The 22,105-nt window shown below is 41.1% G+C and overlaps 1 protein-coding gene across 1 annotated transcript in view; it reads right to left on the reverse strand.

Annotated features, from left to right (window-relative positions):
* Positions 1–3,389: 3,389 nt before the first annotated feature.
* Positions 3,390–22,105, reverse strand: part of AP3S1 (adaptor related protein complex 3 subunit sigma 1) — a 70,064-nt gene continuing 51,348 nt past the window's right edge. Inside the window, exon 6 of the mRNA XM_069964584.1 lies at positions 3,390–4,106. Within this exon, the coding sequence (XP_069820685.1) occupies positions 3,978–4,106 (129 nt within the window). The 3' untranslated portion in view covers positions 3,390–3,977. The remainder of the gene's footprint in view (positions 4,107–22,105) is intronic.

Genomic DNA, 22,105 nt, shown 5'->3' on the forward strand with positions numbered 1-22,105 from the left:
TGGGACAGTTCCTGTCGCAAACAGAGGTGGCAGCAGAAAGCATCCTGTCAAACTGAAAAGAATACACCACTTCCTGCAGGGCATAATAGCAGCTGATAAGTACTGGAAGACTTGAGTTTTTTTTCTTCTTTAAGTCATCATGTTAGACAACAAAACAAACTTTCACAGTGTCACACTTCATTGGCAGTATGAGGAGACACAATATGAGGTAGGTGGTTTTACTGTTATGGCTGATGTATATATAGAGTGCAAGCTTTTTTTTTTTTTTCCTTAACAATTAAAAATTGTATGTGTTAATGTTACAGGTTATTAGTTACAGGTTCCCTATAGAGGTGCCACTCTTTTCTTATGTTCCTAATAACTTAGTCCCATGCTCCTATTCATCAATGTTGATGGATAAAATACTTATACCATTTAGGTAGGCTTTGCATTTATTCCATATAAACCATAGGTGTTCTCATTAGCGCTAACAAGTAATGGTGCATTTACACAGACAGATTTTTGAAGCCAAAGCCAGGAACAGACTATAAACAGAGAATAGGTCATAAAGGAAACACTGAGATTTCTCCTCTTTCCTAATCCATTCCTGGCTTTGGCTTAAAAAATGTGTCAGATAAATCTCTCTGTGTAAACGCACCCTAACTGGCTCTTCTACGGAAACTAAGATTTCTCTTAGATAGATAACATAGTACAATAGGTGTGCGTGAGCATGATGGACCCATAAGAATTATGAAAATGATAAGAACACAAAATAGAATTTTCTTTATAGGGTTCTTGAGCTATAAAGCCATATACATAAAGCTCTCCTGTCCGTCTTTTGTTACTGTTCCTGTGATCCATTTTCTTTCTTCACATTTACAAGTTATGTGCACCTAGGCATTTGCGCTTGACATTTAAGGTTGTATACAGAGAAATGATTTTATTTAGATTAATACTTTTTTTTAAGGACTTTTGTAGGATTTTGTTTAATTGCCTTTGTAAGATACAGTGTAGATTTTTTTTTTACAAAAACTTTTGTTTGCACAAGAGTGATAAATGTAAAACATGTTTCTAGATTTGTAACAACCTCATCATCTATAGCAGGTGTTCAATCTTGGAAACTGTGGAAAACTGTTATATCACTAGAATTTAAACGATAATCATCCTGTGTAATTGCAGGCAATGATCAAAATATTGTTTGTGTGTTGTTTAGATCTGACCCTAAAATCATTGTTAAGTGTTTGCTAATCATTTGCTGTAATTCCACAGTTATGGTGCGTTTACACAGAGAGATTTATCTGACAGATCTTTGAAGCCAAAGCCAGGGACAGAATATAAACAGAGAACAGGTCATAAAGGAAAGACTGAGATTTCTCCTCTTTTCAAATCCATTCCTGGCTTTGGCTTCACAAATCAGATCAGATAAATCTGCCTGTGTAAATGCACCATCAGTCACTAATCGTTCAGTGTAATTGCACATCGTTAATTCTTTTGCTGGGAACAGATGGAGTAAACGATCATAGTAACTATCGTACCTAACGACTATCGTTCTGTGTAATATGGTGAACAATTTCTGGTTAGTCCAACTTATACTAAGAAAGAACGTGTGGCACCAGTAGTTACTTGCAATAAAAAGTCTTGGCCATAGCCATGGCCGAGAGGAAGCGTGTGACGTATTAAGCGTGAAACGATCTGTTGCCTGTATTATCTGTCACTCTTCCATGACTTGAATTGGATTAAAAGACTTTTTATTGCAAGTACCTACTGGCGAGTGCAGCACGTACTTTCTTAGTATAAGTTGGAAGATCTTTGCATTCTGAGTGTTGAGCACCACTGAGGTTGAATCAAGCTCTCCGCTAGAAGGACAACAAGGACAACACGTGTTCCAGATAGTTTGTTGCAGTACTGCAATCTGTACGAGGTACGTCTATCTGGTTATAATTTCTTGTTATATATTAGATGTTCCTTCAAGTCAAGTCTCGCTCAGTCATAGAGCCTTAGAACATTGACTGGGGATTTTATGCCAAGCAAAGCAATCTCTCCAGAAGGAAAGATTTCCCATCTGCAGACAGCTGTTTCGGGGGTTTTGCCCCTCAGTCAATGTTCTGAGGCTCTTTGACTGAGTGAGACTTGACACCACTGTCAGTTCACACAGTGAAGCCAGCGGCTCCGGCCACACGCTTCACTGTGTGCTATGGGAAGCTCTGATGCAGGCGCCGCAATGATCTGGGCACAGACCGGCCATTTCGTGACCCGGCCGGGATCACGTAACGGCCGGTCTGAAACGTAGTGTGAACATAGTCTTAGGCAGTGCTAACTGACAAAAGGCCTGCTAACTACCAAGGGACATATACTTGAGGTTAGTCTGGTTAGATATTAAAGGGGTTTTCTGGGCAAAAAAGATTGATGGCTTATCCCCAGGATTTGTGGGAGTTCATTTCGGCTAGATAATATACAGAATTAAAAATGGGTTGTTTATGAAGTGTAATAGAATTGATAAAATATTGTTTTATATTACATTTTCAAGTTGTATTAAAATTTATTAAAAAAAAAAAAAAAAAAGGTTTAGAAATGTATTCTGTACATCTCAAAGTCACGAAAGGTCACAAAACGCACGTGACGGTGGTGGCGTCCCGGTGGAATCTTACTTAAATATACAATGTAAATAGCAACAACCTATTCCCAAACCAGAGTAGGGTAAATTACTTAGGTTGGACTAAATAGGGATTTAATTGTGATTAGTATTCAGTACGACCAGACTGCATTCTGCACTTTATATTGATATTTTTGGTCCCTATTGATATTGAGTTAGTAACTTATTGTATACATTTTTCTTTAGTCCTACTATATATTTTTTTGGTGGGTATCTAGGTGTGTGATTTTGTTACAGTTTTATACACCGTCATTTTATTTCTTTTTTTATATAACAATGTGATTAATAAAGATACATTTTGCTATGTAAACTCAGAAGTTTGTGTTTTTTTATGGCTATGTGAATTAAAGCTGAGGTAGCATTATAACTTGTGCACAGATATATAGCACTGAATGAATACTAGACACTTTTTACGGTACACTTTGACAAATTTGTGTGGTAAAAAAAAAAAAGTGGCGGTTCATAATAAATATATATATATATATTTATTTTAGTTATTCTGGGTACAATATGGAACAATTTACACCAATAAAATTACCGATGTCTAATAGTGAGTTGTTAAAATTGGAACTGGGCTGGGCAGGGCTAAGATATAGGCGCAGATCAGTTTTTCTTTGTATGAAGCAAAACGAATCTGATTCACTCATCTTTAGTCCTTACCTTACATGTTTCATATATATGTGAACATACAGCCTTCATATATAAGTACTTTATCATTCATTAAATATTTATTTTACAGAACATAAACACAAGACCATGACAATAGACTTCAGCAATTTATTACAGTGTTAAAATAGTTAATTTTTATTCAGCCAAAATCTAGAAAGAAACAAACCCAGAGATAACATTGGAATTAGACCCCCCTCCCCCACAATGAACAAATAACCAGTAACATCGCCCTGAAATGCATTGAAAAAAATGTGATTTGTAATGATTCCATTCATTCTAAATATGTCATAAATAATCTACCCGACAACAGAGGAACATGTAGGAATGATGCATACAAGATTCATTAGAGAATAGTAGAAATTATGCACTGTAAGAGGATACAAAACATAGCAACACTGGAAATTTAACAAAGTTTTTTTTTTTTTTTTAATGTTAATACTTTCTCTGAACACGGCAGCAGCCAAGACACAGAAACATGCCTTAAATAGAGTTTTTATGCCATTTTAAAACACATTGCAGCCAGCTAGGAGTCTGTTCCTTTAGCAATGTTAGGTAAAGGGCAACATTCACATCAAACATCCAAATTTGCACAAAACCCCAGCAGTTCCTTCACTTAGATGTATTTTTGTTTGGTAAACATATCTCAGCTTGAAAAAAAGGAAAAGACAAAGAAATGCTATTTAAAAGAAGGCAAGTTTGGTACTTTTATACTGATGTCACCAATATTAATGTTCCTTGGGATCTCTGGAAGGTTCATATTCTTTACAGCAGACACTGCCCGTGCTGGAGCCCCTGCTAATCCGGCCTGTGTACAGAGTAGAAAAACAAAACAAAAAACTAAGATTAATCACACATTCCCTCCAGTTTACTTCACCGATGTCTTAAGCATTGCAGGGAGTCACCTGGGTGGCATGAAATGGATTCATATGAAGTTAGGATTAGACATGGCACAAAGACGAAAAGACGCATGAAATGTCAATCTGAACATTAACGTGATTATGAGAAGGCTCATGAGGTGCTGGGATGTTGTTATTGCCTGCCCTACCAACTTTATACCAAATGGTCCTGATCCTATAACTGGTTTAATTTTCTCAAAAAAAATAAAAAATTTGCACTATACAAGTAAGCCAGTCTACAAAAAAAAAAAAAAAAAAAAAAACCCAACGGAATTTAATTTCCTTATTTTTATTAAATACATTTCTGTATCTTGAGGAGAAAAAGGAAGTAATGACATATGCAAAAATATCATACAGTTCCACCTACTACAATTATTGCAGCATTGTATTTCTTAACACTTATTAGAATTTTAGTAAAATACACCAGAAATATAAATTTCTCGCACCATCACAAGCACACTGCAGGAAGCGGTACTATACAATGAGCTAAAGCAGTAATCATTTAATAAGGTTATCATTTAAATAGGTTAACACATATAGTGTACCAGTTTACCTGTTATATTTCTGCAAGGAAAGGGCCTACAATATAAATAAAATACAATAATCCAGATAAATGTAATCACTGCTATAAACTCTTCCCTTCGAGGGTACAAAATTGGTATGCAACAAACCTTGTAAGTCAGTTTTAGACGCACTTGAAAACACACAATATGACTAAGGACAGCCATAGTCATAATGATAATCAATGACAAATAGGGGTTGTCCCAGTGCTTAAAGCCAATGTACCACTTCCCTATAGTAAAAAAAAACACCTATATAATCTGGTCAGTGCTGGCACATAGATCCCAGTGGCAAGGTCCATTTTTCAAACTGCCACCAGTTCCCACCATCTGCAATTAGGCACACTTGATGCACTGGAGGTGGACACAGTACATCCAGTTTATGGATATCACCTCCCCTCTGTGACATGGCCAGACTTGATTCTGAGGGAGGCGTGTAACCCAGGGTAGGAGATATCGGTTAACTGGGGCACTGAGTTCTCCTCCAGTGCACCAAACAGGCCTAATTGCAGACCGAGAAACCGACGCAGATGTCAAGAACTGGGCTTTTTGGTTATATAATCCCCCCCCCTCTTAGGTGAAGTGGTACATTCACGTTAAGATGATATGACATAATCTCAACCTTTGGACAGTATGCCAACACAGCACTCTACCTTTCTTACTTCTTGATGGAGATAGGTTGCGCCTTCAGGACTAGTATTATATGTTATGACCGCTATATGCGGGAGAAACCACAACAGCATGCGGTAGCCAATTGTTACACACCGTAGCAGCAACATCATGTGGTGATCATGGCCACACCCTCTCCACTTTCTAGGGAGGGAGAAAGCTATAGTGCTTTGTTAGCATACTCCCCAGAGATTGAATGCCAAGTCTATATGGCACTACATTTGTACAATTTGGAAGCTCATTCCTTCAACTGAAAAAGTATATCATTTAAAGTAATGCTACAATTATAATATTCAGTCATGTGCTACAAGAAAGGATGCAATGTGTAACAATGTAAATATACAATTGGAGTAGGAACATATTTCCTTGAAGGACATCACTTTCCATCACTTTCAAGCCATGTCCCTTTAATGGTAAGCATTCAATAAGAAAAATTTTTGGGGTGCTCATTTAATATGGCCAGGTAAACTTTTGTTGTAATAGGTCACCATATCCATTATTATTGATTACATATAAACATATCACAATATCTATAGGATTATACATCAGACACAAAACACCTGTGAATCTGATAGCAAATTATTAATTTGACTGTATTCTGGTGAAACATCAATGGACATATTTCATTGTCAAGGTTTCCAAAAATCAATGAACATCATCACTGTTTCTGAACTAGTTCTGACACAAATCAGACTTAAAACAGGTCTAACAAGGGTTGGACACAACATGATAGACAACAAAAATGTGCTAACTAATTCCAATGGGATCATAAAGGTTGGATGAAATGGGGATGGGAATGGGTTCAAAGGTAAAGGAGAATGATAAGCTATCTCAATGACTCAAAAATTAAATGAATTAGAGAAAGAAAACAAAATGAAGTCTGCAAGTATATCAAAATGTGGCCAAACTGATAGAAGACTTGTACAGACACTTGTTTTATTTAAATATATGGAATCACAAGGATCATAATGTAGGGAAGATGGTAATATACTATATCAAATTTATATGCCAGATCCACAAAATGAAAAAACAAAACAAAAAAATTTATATGTAAAAAATAAAAAGTTGAATAAAAATAAACAAGACTACAAGCGTACTGCTGAGTGTGAATCCAAAATAAAAATCAATAATGAAGACTACTTCCAGCTCCTGGTCATTTTTAGAGTAATTAGGGAGGACAGCACTCCAGAGGTGGGGTGGTGCACATGGTAGATAGATCTAGCAGCAGGTAGATAGAAGAGCCTGGCACTCACCTAATAGATTTTCTTATTTATTCAAGTGCAGTATGCATCAATGTTACAGACAGGAAGCGTTTTAGCCAAGCATGACTAAGCTGATGAAGGCCATGCTTGGCCAAAACACGCCCTGTCTGTAACACTGATGCATACTGCACTTGAAAAAAAAGAAAATCTATTTGGTGAGTGCCGGGCTCTTCTATCTACCGGGTCATTTTTAGGTATGTTAAATGCAAAATATATATAGGTTTTATATACTTTACACTCATGTGTTGTTGTTTTTTTTGCCCCAAGAATATAATGTAAAGCTAAGGTATCATTCTGTTGGGAATATCCATGCAAACATGGTCCCAAAACACCCATCTAATAAAAAAGACGATGTTGTATCACTAGGATGTGCCATCACATGATCAAAATCACACCCCCATGCATTCACCAATGGCCGCACAACATTGGCAGGGGTTATCAGCAACACTACAAAGCCACTGGTGAACTCATGGTTTATGGTTTTGGCCACTTGTTCATCGGCAGGTGGGAACGCAATCTATGATGACTGGGCATCTAACCTCTAGGACCCTGATCAATTGCAAGAATTAACTGGATTAAGGTGAATGGTGCCAGCTGCAGTTCTCTGCAAAACCTAGTGTCCAAGAGCACCATCCTTGAGGTCAGCTCCCTCCTGATCAAAGTGAGAGTGTAGCAATATACAATCACTTTATAAGATGGAAAACTAAAGATAAGGCAGTTTTAGGCTGCCCTCGATCTAAAGATAGCTGGAGGTCCCAGAGGTGGAACCTGCATCCAGGGGTCACTTAAGGCAAATCCTGAGGATGGGTCACACATGGGTTTACCCATTTAGGCAGTCCTATCACCCACAACACTGTGTATGAAAATGAATCCACCCATATGGAATGGCTTACAGCACCGTTATGGCATGATAAAGGTCATTGTATATTAATCATCTGAAATAAGTTCTGGCTATTCCTTATGGTTGCAATGATTATGGGACTAATATTTAAAATGTTGTGGTGATGTTCTGGAAAATACAATAATGAAAGTTAAGATTAATTTCCAAAGGCTGTACTCAAAGTTGCTTGGATTTTGAGGACTGCATTTATACTGTATTAAGGGTGCAGCTACATAATCAATGATTCCATGAGAATCAAGTACTAAAAACATACCTGTCACGAATAAAAACTTTTGAAGTTCTAGGTACATGTCCTTTAGTTTTTATTAGTCAGGTGAGTGTTCAACTAATCGGGCGGGTGTGAAGTGGAAAGACAACTACTCTGCAGCGTGCTCCTCACCCTGCTCTGTGCCTATGAGACCTGAAAGGTCCCATAGACTTGTACTTTGTCGAGGTCTCCCATCTTGTTCTCCTGATCAGTTGCAGTCTTGAACACTCAGATCCTGACCAATAAGAACTTTAGACACATCTCTGTGACATTTCATTTTTTTTCCCGACAGATATGCTTTAAAATGCAGTATCAGTATAGGGCTGCCAGGACACACAACATTTTTTAGGAAAACTGCCACTGCAGTGTTTAAGCCAAAACTAACAGTGGATTTAAAAGGAATAGGAACTATAAATGAATGATAGCAGTCTCATAGGGTTTTCCAACTGAGTATATGCTGTAAGTGTAATGTGTAGAGATCTGACTCAAAAAAAAAAAAATAAGTGCTGTGGTCCCTTTAATTTTTTACTTTTAATTAATTTTTTAATTAATTTTTTACCAGAGTGCTTGGATTGAAAGGATGCTGGAAGAAAACAAATTACATGTTGGAAATAATCTACTGAGACTTTTAGAGACACCAATCTAGCAGTACAATAGACCCCCTAGATTTCAGAACTGTAGAAATTCACTAGATTTTTACTAGATATTCTATGGCCCTTTTGGACAAGATAGCTTCTTGCAGTTGATGCAAACTAGACAAGTACTGACATACTTAGAACTGCCCATCTGTGGAATAATAAGGCTAGAAAAACAAGAAAAACCCACCGTCAAGTTCTTAGTACCATGAGTATACTGTTCTGCATAAGGCGTCCTTCTGTCACACAGTAACCAACTGCCATGAATGGATGAATTTTGTTGGCTACAACACTTCTATTAGCCCTACCATCCCAATGTCCATCCATATGTTTCAGAAATCCTGATACCTTACGCCAATTCCACTACTTCAGCCTTTGGCAAAGGAGATTCATGCTTCTTGCAACTTATCAGCATGGTACAACAGAAACCTGGGTTACTCTACCAGGCCATGTTTTCTCACTGCTTAGTGACCTAATCTTGGTGCTCCTCTGCCCAATAAAGTCTTACCCTTCTGTCTCATTTAGAAATACCACAGGAACTGGTCTTGTGTTGCAGTAGCCCAGCCATGATGAGGAATGATGAGATATATATTCAATGTTAGTTGGACTGTTGTATTTGGCAGCAATCAGTCTCACTCTGCACCAGAAATTGTTCATCAGAACAATTTACATCCTCTTCTGACCCCTTTCGCCAATGAGCTCTCTACACCCACAGGATCCCCGCTTACTAGATGTTTTTCAACTGGATTAATATCAAGACAAACTGCTGGCCACTATGAAGTTTTTGACTTCTTAACCATTCTTGTGTACTTTTGGTCGTTATTCATTATCATTCCATTTTATTTAAACCTCGTTTTCTTTTTTTTAAATGCTGATAAATCCTTTAATTTCATTGTTTCTGTAACAAGTTCAAGGCCTCAGCTCCCAGAGACAAGCCAAAGCAGCCCCACAGAACTAGGAATCTTTCAGTTTCCTTCAATTCATCGTCTGTAAACCTAAAGCTGGCATGCACTGCAAAAGTGCTCTAGTTTGGTTTCATCTATCCATAAAACATCTTCTCTGAAGGACTGCGGTTTATCTGTGTGGTAATTTCATTCCCTCTCTTTAATACTTTATTTATGCAGTGCGGTCCCCCTTTATCTTTATAAATAGAGCTTGTGTTGTTCGGTACACAGCATATGGTACAGACAGAAACCATCACACCACATGGCTCCAGCTCAGTGTAAGGGGTTTCCAGCACTGTGTGATTTCTTTGCCACATTCTGAACCAACTTTGTCGGGGTCCTCTGATTAATTTTCAGCGTTTCACCATATCCAGGAAACGTCTTGAATATTCCATGCCAAAGTCTTTTGAGATATCTTTTAATCAGACAACGAACAAGTAAAATCATTGCCCATCAGGCGCACATCTCCGTGTGTAATAGGAGACATGCAGCTGGGTGATTAAAGCAAAGGGCTACAGGAATGATCTGAAGAGCAGTGTAATAGGCTCAATAGACAAGTGCTGAGCTGCATCCCGACCAGTATAATATGGCTTTTAAGAGAAACAGATCGCTGAACTCAGGGAGACCAGTCAAATGACAACACTGCCGGCTGCTAGTGAAAGCGCTCAATGCAGTGAAGTCCTAGGTGCATTGCCCCCTGGGAAACATGAATATGCAAAAGAAGAGCCCGTGGAGCCTCATTGAAGAGTCACAAAACACAGGACTAGCCAGATATCCCTCTGGGAAGGACCCAGCCAAGGGGCAGCTCCTGTTAGGAAACCACCAAAATCACCATATTAAGTGGCCCTATAAGTCAATGTAATGACAAGGGATAAACCCAGGATAGGTAACCATCCACATACAGCTGTTTCGGGATGTTGCCCCTCATCAGTGTGGAGCAGGATTCTGGCTAGGTGGGAGCAATGCCTAGTAGAGCCATAAGAGAAACAGATTGCTGAACTCAGGGAGACCAGCCAAACGACAACACTGCCGTCTGCTAGTGAAAGCGCTCAATGCAGTGAATTCCTAGGTGCATTGCCCCCTGGGAAACATGAATATGCAAAAAAAAAGCCAGTGGAGCCTCATTGAAGAGTCTAAAAACACAGGACTAGCCAGATATCCCTCCGGGAAGGACCGAGCCAAAGGGCAGCTCCATTTAGCTTTTAGACTGTTCAAGCTTGGTCATAATGCAATTTCTGGTCTGGCCAAACAGCTTTTGTGTCTTTGCCGTTATGAACAAAGAACAAGAAACAAATTCCAAGGCTAATTAAAGTCAAATGAAAACAGACAAAGAGAGGCAGATGTGCCTGGCATTTGCTGCCAATGATTCTTAGGATGGCCAAAACAATGGAAATAACATCAGTGCTGGATCCGCTGAATAATAGAAGCAATGGCACCTGATGGACTCCACTGGCTATAATGGACCTGTTGTGTTTTAGCATGGTGCCCTTGATTTTACTAGACAAAATATCAGTGCATTGCATGCAGTGCTGTTTTTTTTTTTGTTGGAATCTGCAAAGGATGATTCTAACTGAACCTTCAAGCCTTAGATTTTGTCTTTTAAACTGAACAAAGGATGCCATTAATGGGTCGTGACACAGTTTTTGTGTCTTTTCTTACCAAGTTTTTGTTCAGTTAAGTTTGTGTCCTGTGCTTTCCAGCAGCATTGTGACACGTGTCCAGGTGCTCATTTAATGACATTGCATAGGTATATACTTGATTTTATACACCTTTTGAATCCTGTCTTTACAAACATTTGTAAAATTGTAAAAATTCCAGCATGGAAATAGGATGAATTCAGTTAACAAAATTTCTTTTGTTTTATATCTTTTACTTAACTGTAAGTGAGCAGTGGTCACATTAAGGCACCGCAGCAACTCTGCCAAGTGAAGACAATACAAAGATACAGCAATCAGTGAGGCCCAAAGTGCATAAAATTTGTTAAAGTGCTTTGGACTTAACAGTGTAATGGGTAGCAGATGTAGACATAATGTGCTATCAAACCGGTTTGACTTTGGCCTCACCCAGGGAGCAGCCTTTATCACACTCCAGGATCTTCTGCTACAGTGTGACCAATGGTGGAAACAAGTAACCAAACCCAGAGCAAAGCACCAGAGAACTGGGCAGAAAAAAAAAAAAAGGTAGTAAGCAGGCTGGGTTGTTAACAGAAGAAAGCAGCATCATACAAGGGATGAGGCAGAGGAGACAGAAGACTCACATGTAGGTCAAGAAGTCTGAATCGGCGTCAGAAGAGGCTAACAGTACAGAAGGGGTCATGCAAGAAAAGTCCAAAAAAACAGGAATGTGTCAGGAAACACAGGAAAGCAAATACCAAAAAAACACCTTTGCAAGAGAACCAACAACACTCAAGCAAGATAGAATTGGCATAAGATTTACATAAGAAAAAGTGAGCCAGGATAGGTAGAGGAAAAATACGGAGACACACACTGGCCCTTTAAATTCAAGAAAGCAGCACAACATGCACCCTTATGAACAGGTGGCAATTGGCACTTCGGTAGGGCCAAAAGTTCAGAATACAGGCCAGGAGAGACAAGGAAGCTGGTGGGTACCATGGGCTAAGAGAACTGGACAACCAGTAGTAGTGTACCAGCCTATTGGCATTACAAACATATTTCCAAACCTTATGTGAGCTTTATGGCATGGGTTACGATTGCCAAGGAGCTGCATACAAGCCTTACATCACCAAGCACAATGTAACATTGGAGATGGACTGGGGAAAATCGCACCACCAATGGACTCTGGAATAGTGGATAAGTGTTCTGTAAAGCAGTGCTTCTCAAACTTTGAGGTGGGCCTCACCAGTGAGGCGCCCCCTAGTTGCTGGTGAGATACAGCAACAGTCTCTGGTTTAGGAACATTACTGTTTCATTTTGTACTTATTTGATGTTATACAAAGCTTAGGAGACAAATGAAGGGTAGACTAATAGAGCAATAGTTTTTATATTTGCATGGACTTCCACCACAGATGGTGAAGCCCGGAATCCTCTTAGTCAGTTTGGTGAGGCCCAGGCATCATTTTGTCTGTTGCGGTGGGGCTCCAGTAGAAAAAGTTTGAGAAGCAGTGCTGTAAAGTGACAAATCATGCTTCTCTATCTGGCAGTCTGGTGGTTGAATCTGGGCTGAACAAATGCCAGGAGAATGTTACCTGACTCACAGCTTTGTGCCAACTGTAAAGTTTGGTGAAAGAGGGGTTATGGGGTTCTTTTCCTGTGGTCAGCCTAGGGCCCTTAATTTCTGTGAGGGAAATTTGTACTGCTTTACCATTACTAAAACATTTCAGACAATTCTATGCTTACAACTTCACGGTAACAGGGTGGGTTTGACCTCTGTTTTTTCCAGCATGACACAAAGCAAGGTCAATAAAGGCACAGGGTGAGTTTGGTAAAGAACATAAAATATACAGAGCCCTGACCTCAATACCAATAAATAATTTGGGGATTAACTATAATGAAGATTGCAAGCCCCATATCAGTGTCTGACCTCACAAATGGCTGAATCGGTTAAAAAATCCCACAGACGCACTCCAAAATCTTGTTGAAAATCTAGAAAAGTGGAAGCTGTTATTACGGCAAAAATGGACCAACTCCAACTCCAGTTTCATTTAATACGTCTTTTTAGGAAATATTTTACAAGGAGTAATATTCACGGCTTCCAATAATGTTGACACCAATACAGTATACTATACCTATCCAAACACACTGTATATACACATACGGTAGGTATTGGGAACAGAATGAAGAAAGAGAATAAGCAAAACATTTCCATATGTTCCACTGGGAATTTCTACTTTTCATTCCCTCTGAGATCAGATAGCCCTTTTCATCATGCTGTAGCAGCATGAATTTTCACCACTTCAATAGTGTATCTTCCTTTCATTAAAAGTAAGACAACTTCCTTTGTGTTCACAGATTAAAGAGCATGGATGCAAGAATAAAGGCTCCTAATTAAAAGGTATAGACCAAGCATAAACCCCACTCTTTCAAAGACTACTGTTAAGTAAGTAATAACTAAATTCAGCAAAACATTAGGCAAGTCTCCTACTAGACATAAAAAAAGGTCATGAGCAAAAGAAAAGGAATGAAATGTTGCAATATCTAGTAAAACACATTAAAAATGAAAAGAATAATAAAATCAGCAGTAATAAGTGTGGTTGGCACAGTTTAGGGTCAAGCTAGCATTTCTGGCCTAAATATAATGTCAGTGACATCATTTTGCTTTGCCTTTCTCAATGCAACAGGTATGTTTCGGCAGCAGTACCTTGTTCTACCTGTCCTGTCTGGGAGACTGAAAGATAAAACTCTGCAAGAGAGAAGAATGAAAGAAACTAAAAGAAAAGCTTAAAAAAACAATTCCTCTCCTGAGGACGGCTAAAGAACAAATCCATAAGAGAAAGCAGAAACAGTGTAAGAAATTTGTGGGGCTTGCTAACTGGAGATGCAGAATTTTCTCACTTGAGTTTTGAAATGAAAAATTTGTCACAAATTAAAACAATTAGGAAACAGTCATTAAGTTGCATATTGTACAAAAGTCTGCAATTCTTTACACTAGAGAATGAGTGAGAAAAAGTAATAGCCTATAGTTACTATTTATCAAGCTGCCTTATAGTAAGATTCTCTTTTTTGCCCATAGCAACCAATCGTAGCTCTGCTTTCATTTCTCATATTGCAGTTCCAATTGGTTACTGTGGGCAAGAAAGAAAATCTATAAGACAGCTTGATAAATCTGTTAGTTCTTACAGTACATTTCCCATCTATCCGTAGTATAAGCCGCCATTTGTCCCTCAATGTAGGCCTACACCTTTGGGAGTCCAACTGCTTTAAACATACATAACAAAAACAATAGGGTAAGCCATTACAGTACAGTAAGTTCACTCTTCTGTGTAAGAAAATGAACAAAAACTATTTAGAAGTTCCTGCGTAAAGTTTGACAACAGGACTTTAAAAGGGACCCGTAAACAATCCCCTCTCCCCCCCAAAAAAAAATAGATTTTACCACCATGAAACAGCTTACGATGCCCAGATTACAGTTTGTTGATATGTCCTCCCATTTCTGAGTTTTGTTAGGTTAAAGTCTACCTGACAGGTCAGATGGGCATGAACCTCATTTTAATAATATGGGTGAATATCGGGTGGTATGTGGGATTATACAGTCCGGGGTTTAATTAGGCATTTCCACCCCCATCACTTCCAAAATTAAAATTAGGTTCACACGCATCTGACTATTAAAGCAACAGAGTGTTTCCACAATCTGCCCCCCCCCCCCCCAAACCACTTGTTCACTAGAGTATCTGTGCCCTAACTTTGCACCACCCCTTTGTCCTCCTCCCCGACCTCTTCATCATTAGGAATGCCACTGGAACATTTCCTCGTCTGAACATTGCACAGGTGCCTTAACGATCCAGCCCATGTTCAGTATTCACACAGCTGGTGAATAGGAGGCAATCTGCCTGGAGCATTCCTAATGATGAGGAGGGCGGGGAGGAGGGACAGAGAGGTTGTGCCAGCCTCATGCATACACAATGTAAGCCCTGGCCGTTGGGCACGGAGCTGCCAGTTTAAAAGTAGTTTTTTAGGACAATAACTGCATCACCTGCCAAACGGACCCCAGGACAGATCTTGGATTAAAAGCAGCTATCCGAAGGATCAGATTGTGGGTACAGAGTCACTTTAACTGAATGTCAGGCAAATTATAAATTTTAAGTATCTTGGGAAGGGGAGGATATATCACAAAACTATAAAACGGGGTGTGATTAGAGCACTGTAAGCTATACTGGGGTTGGCTACAGGTCCTATTTAAATACATTAAAATTTTTATGAGGGGAGAACCCAAAAGAGAAGGCTAGGCTCATTTATTCACAAAACGATCAAAGTGATCAAACACAAAGATCTTAGGCTGGAAAAAAGCAAACATAATCAATTTTAATTTGGCTGGTCCCGTCATAGTTAAAAATCACAATGCTGAACTTTTCTCTTGGACTTTTTCAGAGAAAAATGGGTCTGCAGAACACGTAAACCTAATGGCACTCTTTGATTTAAATGGGTCTTTGCCTAGAATTTGGTTTCAGATGCCAACATGGTTTAGGCGACATACATTTACACTGTTGTTCAGCAAATGCTCAGGAGCGCCAACCTTCGTGTAAGGCACAGTTAGATCAAACAGGTTAAGGAATGCATAACATGCATCAAAATAAAAAAGGATGCTGTCAATGCATAGCAGACTAAAAAAATACAAATGGAGATGAAGCCATCAGAGTGGGTGCTGTTTCTTACAATAAAAGAAATCCTCTTCTGCAAATTTACAAGGCTCTTAGAACATTTAAGGTCAAATTTAGGCTATGTTCACATGCTGGACCAAAAATTGCTGTTCCGCCGTGGTTTAACGCTACTTGCGACCAGAATTAATTATCGTGAATATTAAAAGTGGCTGTTGTTTCAAAACAACAGCCATTATTTGCCCTTATTTTTACATTGTGGGAACATAGCTTTAAAGTGAATCTAACAGCTGCAATTCGAATCGCAAACGGCTGACACTGTTATATAGCTGTTTGGTCAAGGAGGCATATGGCACCTTTCATATATCTCTCTGTGCTTTTTAGACATAGAAAAATGCCTTTATTCTCCTGTGAAAAGTGTCAAAGTGTATGTCCTACAACCCTGACTTGCCCCTCCTCCATTCTTATGCCTGATTGTCAGCTGGTTGGAAGCTAAGCCCAGGCAGGAATAGGGATAAGAAGGGGAGCGAGGAGGCGAAGCACTTAAGAAGCCTATTGATATTTCAAATAAATAATTTTTTTACATTATAGAAGCACAGAAGCGATATATGAAAGGTGAAGAAGACAGATGATACCTAACAGCTATTCAACAGTGTCAGAAGTTTGGAACCTGAATGGCAGCTGATGGATTTTGTTTGAAGTCAGGGTGAAATCACAGAATATATTACAAATCTGTGATCATGTCAGCAGGTATTTTCAAAACCTATATATCAGTAACAAAAAATAATCTAAATTGAATCTTAATTGAATTCCGTCAATTAAAGATAAAGGTGTACACAAAGTAAATATTCCTTTTAAAAATGTTAATTACAAAATGTATTAGAACTGTTTCTTAATAAGTGACTAAAAAAGTACCATCTTCAACAGTGGAGTGCAATAAAGTCAATTGTTTGGAATTCCATTCCAAGTTTTATTTTCTCTCTTAATGAAAAGACAGAAGACAAACATATGACTTGGCTTTAGATCCAGAAGAATTAATATGTAGGAATTCAGAGGCTGGCCTGGTTCTGCAAGGACAGATGTTTCACCAAAATAATTAGGATAAGAGCAGATGAATAACTTAGGAAACTATTTCACTGCCTGGGCTTGTTTCACTTTTCTTATGTGGAAACATCTTCTGGAGCTACGTTCACGCGTGTCAACTTCACAGCGGGCATTGGGTTCTTTTTTGTAATTGAGTGGGGAAATCGCTATATATTGGGGTGCCCACTCTCTTTTCTGCATATATATATATATATATATATATATATATATATATATATATATATATGTATATATATATATATATATATATACACACACAGAGAGAGAGTTTATTTTGAAGCTAGGAGGTTAACTACCAGTGTCTGACAGCCACATCTGTTATTCCAAAAGAGTTGTGCTGCCAACACATGCAAACCATTATTTAAAAAAAAAAAAAAAAAAAGTACAAAACAATAACACCCGATGAAAAATATTTTGACAATGCAGGAATGCTAACATTTGGAGAGTTGACCTTACATATTGAGGGACATTACAGACTGTCCCAGCAGCACGAATACAGAAATGAAAAAAAATGAACAAAAAAAATGCATGCCACAAGTTTTAAGCAAATATTTTTTTTCACAAAACTATTTCTTAATCAAGCCTTCTGTGTTATACTAGTGAAAGGAAATCTGTCAGCAACCTAACCCTACCCGTGCGCTATAGGTATTACATCAGTTAGCAAGTTACCTGTGGCTATTTTGTCAGTCGAGGTGGTGTTGTACAATATTGATTATCTAACTAATCAATAGTTAAAGAGGAGTTGTGGTGAGGCGCTTGTGCCGCACTCTGGCATGTCTCACCACTCCTTTCTCCTCCTTCTTCCCCATGAATATTCCAAACTGCCAGCACTCCTGCATGTTCTCACCATCTCCTGATCTGCACATTCACTACTGGTCAACAATAACAGAAAACGTAGGAGCAGGGGTGATTCTAGCCTCTCTGCTGCCCGAGGCGAACTATAGGATGACGGCCCCCCCCCCCCCCCACACTGCTGTCCCCAATAAACATAATGTTTGGTCCCTTGCTGCACAGAGGATGTCAGGAGAGGAGGGGGCTGATCTTATAGGGGAGGTCACAGCAGCACAGAGGAGGTCAGGAGAGGAGTGGGCTGATCTTATAGGAGAGATCACAGCAGCACAGAGGAGGTCAGGAGAGGAGGGTGCTAATCCTATAGGAGAGGTCCCAGCAGCACAGAGGAGGTCAGGAGAGGAGGGTGCTAATCCTATAGGAGAGGTCCCAGCAGCACAGAGGATGTCAGGAGAGGAGGGTGCTAATCCTATAGGAGAAGTCCCAGCAGCACAGAGGATGTCAGGAGAGGAGGGTGCTGATCTTTTAGGAGATGGTCCCCCTCTTCCCCCCTTATAGATGGACCCCCTCTTCCCCCCCCCCTTATAGATGGTCCCCCTCTTTCCCCTCCCTTATAGATGGTCCCCCTCTTCCCCCCTCCCTTATAGATGGTCCCCCTCTTCCCCCCTCCCTTATAGATGGTCCCCCTCTCCCACTCCCTTATAGATGGTCCCCCTCTCCCCCTCCCTTATAGATGGTCCCCCTCTTTCCCCCCTCCCTTATAGATGGTCCCCCTCTTTCCCCCCTCCCTTATAGATGGTCCCCCTCCCTTATAGATGGTCCCCCTCTTTCCCCTCCCTTATAGATGGTCCCCCTCTCCCCCCCCCCTTATAGATGGTCCCCCTCTTCCCCCCCCTTATAGATGGTCCCCCTCTTCCCTCTCCCCCCCCTTATAGATGGTCCCCCTCTTCCCCCCCTTATAGATGGTCCCCTCTCCCGTAAAGATGGTCCCCCTCTCCCCCTCCCTTATAGATGGTCCCCCTCTCCCCCTCCCTTATAGATGGTCCCCCTCTCCCCCTCCCTTATAGATGGTCCCCCTCTTTCCCCTCCCTTATAGATGGTCCCACTCTTTACCCTCCCTTATAGATGGTCCCACTCTTTCCCCCTTATAGATGGCCCCGCTCTTTCCCCCTTATAGATGGCCCCCCTCTTTCCCCCCTCCCTTATAGATGGTCCCCCTCTTTCCCCACCCTCTTATAGATGGTCCCCCTCTTTCCCCACCCCCTTATAGATGGTCCCCCTCTGCCCCCCCTTATAGATGGTCCCCCCCCCCTTATAGATGGTCCCCCTCTCCCCTCTCCCTTATAGATGGTCCCCCTCTCCCCCCCCCTTTTATAGATGGTCCCCCTCTCCCCCCCCCCTTATAGATGGTCCCCCTCTCCCCTCTCCCTTATATATAGTCACCCCCTGCACAGCAGATAAAACAAAAACAAAAAACAGCACACAACTCAACTGCCATCCGTTCCCCCGTCGAGCCTCTCTGGTCTGGTCCCGGCTGATGTGCGGCTGCCCGGGGTGTCCCGTCCTGTCCCCGGCAGCGCGCGCATCAGAGAGCTCCCCGTGCGCCTGTGGCTGTGACTTCCGGCGCACAGGGAGCTCTCTGATGCGCGCGCTGCCGGGGACAGGATGGGACACCTCCGGCAGCCGCACATCAGCCGGGGGACTAAGGCTGCATTCCCATGTTCCCCGTGGAATGCCAGTACCGGAGACCCCCGCGACCGGACAGCATCTGTAATTAGATGCTGGGAGCGGGGGAGACTGTATTCATAAGCGCTGCGCTGTAGTAACAGTTACAGCGTGGCGCTTATGAATACAGTCTTCCCCGCTCCCAGCATCTAATTACGGATGCTATTCGGGCGCGGGGGTCTCCGGTACATGGTACAATCCGTGGCGGATTATAATGTGGGCGGCCGCCCGAACCGCCCATATTATAATCTGCCACTGAATGCCGCCCCCAGGGGCGTAGCTAATGTCTCTTGGGCCCTGGTGCAAGAGGTCAACTTGGGCCCCCCCTTTCTCGATGCTATTGGTATATATATATCTCAAGACTGATATTACCAATAATACCAGTATACAGGAAATATTATCACCGCCATACTGTTACTAAACAAATCCTGTTTACTGAGACCAATATTGCCAATATTACCAGTACACAAGGGGAAATATTACCGCCACACCACAACCATCACCACCATATTGTTACTGACCAAATCCAGTATACTAAATCCAATAAAACATAGTACCAGATAACAAGTAACAAATAATACCACCGCTGCTACTGAATATAATCCTCTGTACATAGACCAATATCACTTCATACAGTCATATAGAGGTGGACGCACTGTACACAGGATCTATACACTATATACATTACAGTGCAGTTATATCAAGTGACTCACAGGGGACGTCTTCTCTGATCGGAGTTCTTCCCTTTTCATCTTCTCCATCTGCCCTGGGCCATTATGAGAACTTCTCTGGGCCACAGAATCTACCAGACAGACATATTAGGCTCCTCACACTGACACCATCCTCATCTCTCTAAAAACTGCACATCTGTACTTTCCCCTTTACACCCTCATTTAGTAGGTAGCCCTGACACTATGTGACCCCCCTTACAGTACATGCCCCCCTCTGTGCATGCCCTATTGTATACACCCCCCATGTAGTCCACCTTATAGATGGCCCCCTGTGTTGTCTCCTCCTCCTGCCCCTTCATCACCATACTACTACCCCTTTCATCCTCCTGCCCCTCCATCATCATACTACTACCCCTTCATCCTCCTGCCCTTTCATAATCATACTACAAACACCTCCATCATAATACTACCACCCCCTTCCTCCTCCTGCCCTTTCATCATCATACCACTACACCCTTCATCCTCCTCTTGTTCCTTAATCATCATACCACTACACCCTCATCATCCTCTTGTTCCATCATCATACCACTACACCCCCCATCATCCTCTTGTTCCATCATACCACTACACCCCTCATCATCATACCACTACACCCCCCATCATCCTCTTGTTCCTTCATCATACCACTACACCACCATCATCCTCTTGTTCCTTCATCATCATCATACCACTACATCCCCATCATCCTCTTGTTCCATCATCATACCACTACACCCCTCATCATCCTCTTGTTCCATCATCATACCACTACACCCCTCATCATCCTCTTGTTCCATCATCATACCACTACATCCCCATCATTCTCTTGTTCCATCATCATACCACTACACCCCTCATCATCCTCCTGTTCCACCATCATACCACTACACCCCCCATCATCCTCTTGTTCCATCATCATCATACCACTACACCCCCCATCATCCTCTTGTTCCATCATCATCATACCACTACATCCCCATCATCCTCTTGTTCCATCATCATACCACTACACCCCCATCATCCTCATGTTCCTTCATCATCATACCACTACACCCCCATCATCCTCTTGTTCCACCATCATACCACTACAGCCCCCATCATCCTCTTGTTCCATTATCATCATACCACTACACCCCCCATCATCCTCTTGTTCCATCATACCACTACACCCCCATCATCCTCTTGTTCCTTCATCATCCTACCACTACACCCCTCATCATCCTCTTGTTCCTTCATCATCATCATCATCATACCATTACACCCCCCATCATCCTCTTGTTCCATCATCATCATCATACCACTACATCCCCATCATCCTCTTGTTCCATCATCATACCACTACACCCTTCATCATCCTCTTGTTCCTTCATCATCATACCACTAGACCCCTCATCATCCTCTTGTTCCATCATCATACCACTACATCCCCATCATCCTCTTGTTCCTTCATCATCCCACTACACCCCTCATCATCCTCTTGTTCCATCATCATCATACCACTACATCCCCATCATTCTCTTGTTCCATCATCATACCACTACATCCCCATCATCCTCTTGTTCCTTCATCATACCACTACACCCCTCATCATCCTCTTGTTCCATCATCATCATACCACTACACCCCTCATCATCCTCTTGTTCCATCATCATCATACCACTACATCACCATCATCCTCTTGTTCCATCATCATCATACCACTACATCACCATCATCCTCTTGTTCCATCATCATCATACCACTACACCCCTCATCATCCTCTTGTTCCATCATCATACCACTACACCCCCATCATCCTCTTGTTCCATCATACCACTACATCCCCATCATACTCTTGTTCCTTCATCATACCACTACACCCCCCATCATCCTCTTGTTCCATCATCATCATACCACTACACCCCTCATCATCCTCTTGTTCCACCATCATACCACTACACCCCCCATCATCCTCTTGTTCCATCATACCACTACACCCCCATCATCATACCACTACACCCCCCATCATCCTCTTGTTCCACCATCATACCACTACACCCCCCATCATCCTCTTGTTCCATCATCATACCACTACACCCCCATCATCCTCTT

Source organism: Dendropsophus ebraccatus, chromosome 3, assembly GCF_027789765.1.
Source record: "Dendropsophus ebraccatus isolate aDenEbr1 chromosome 3, aDenEbr1.pat, whole genome shotgun sequence".
Taxonomy (NCBI): domain Eukaryota; kingdom Metazoa; phylum Chordata; class Amphibia; order Anura; family Hylidae; genus Dendropsophus; species Dendropsophus ebraccatus.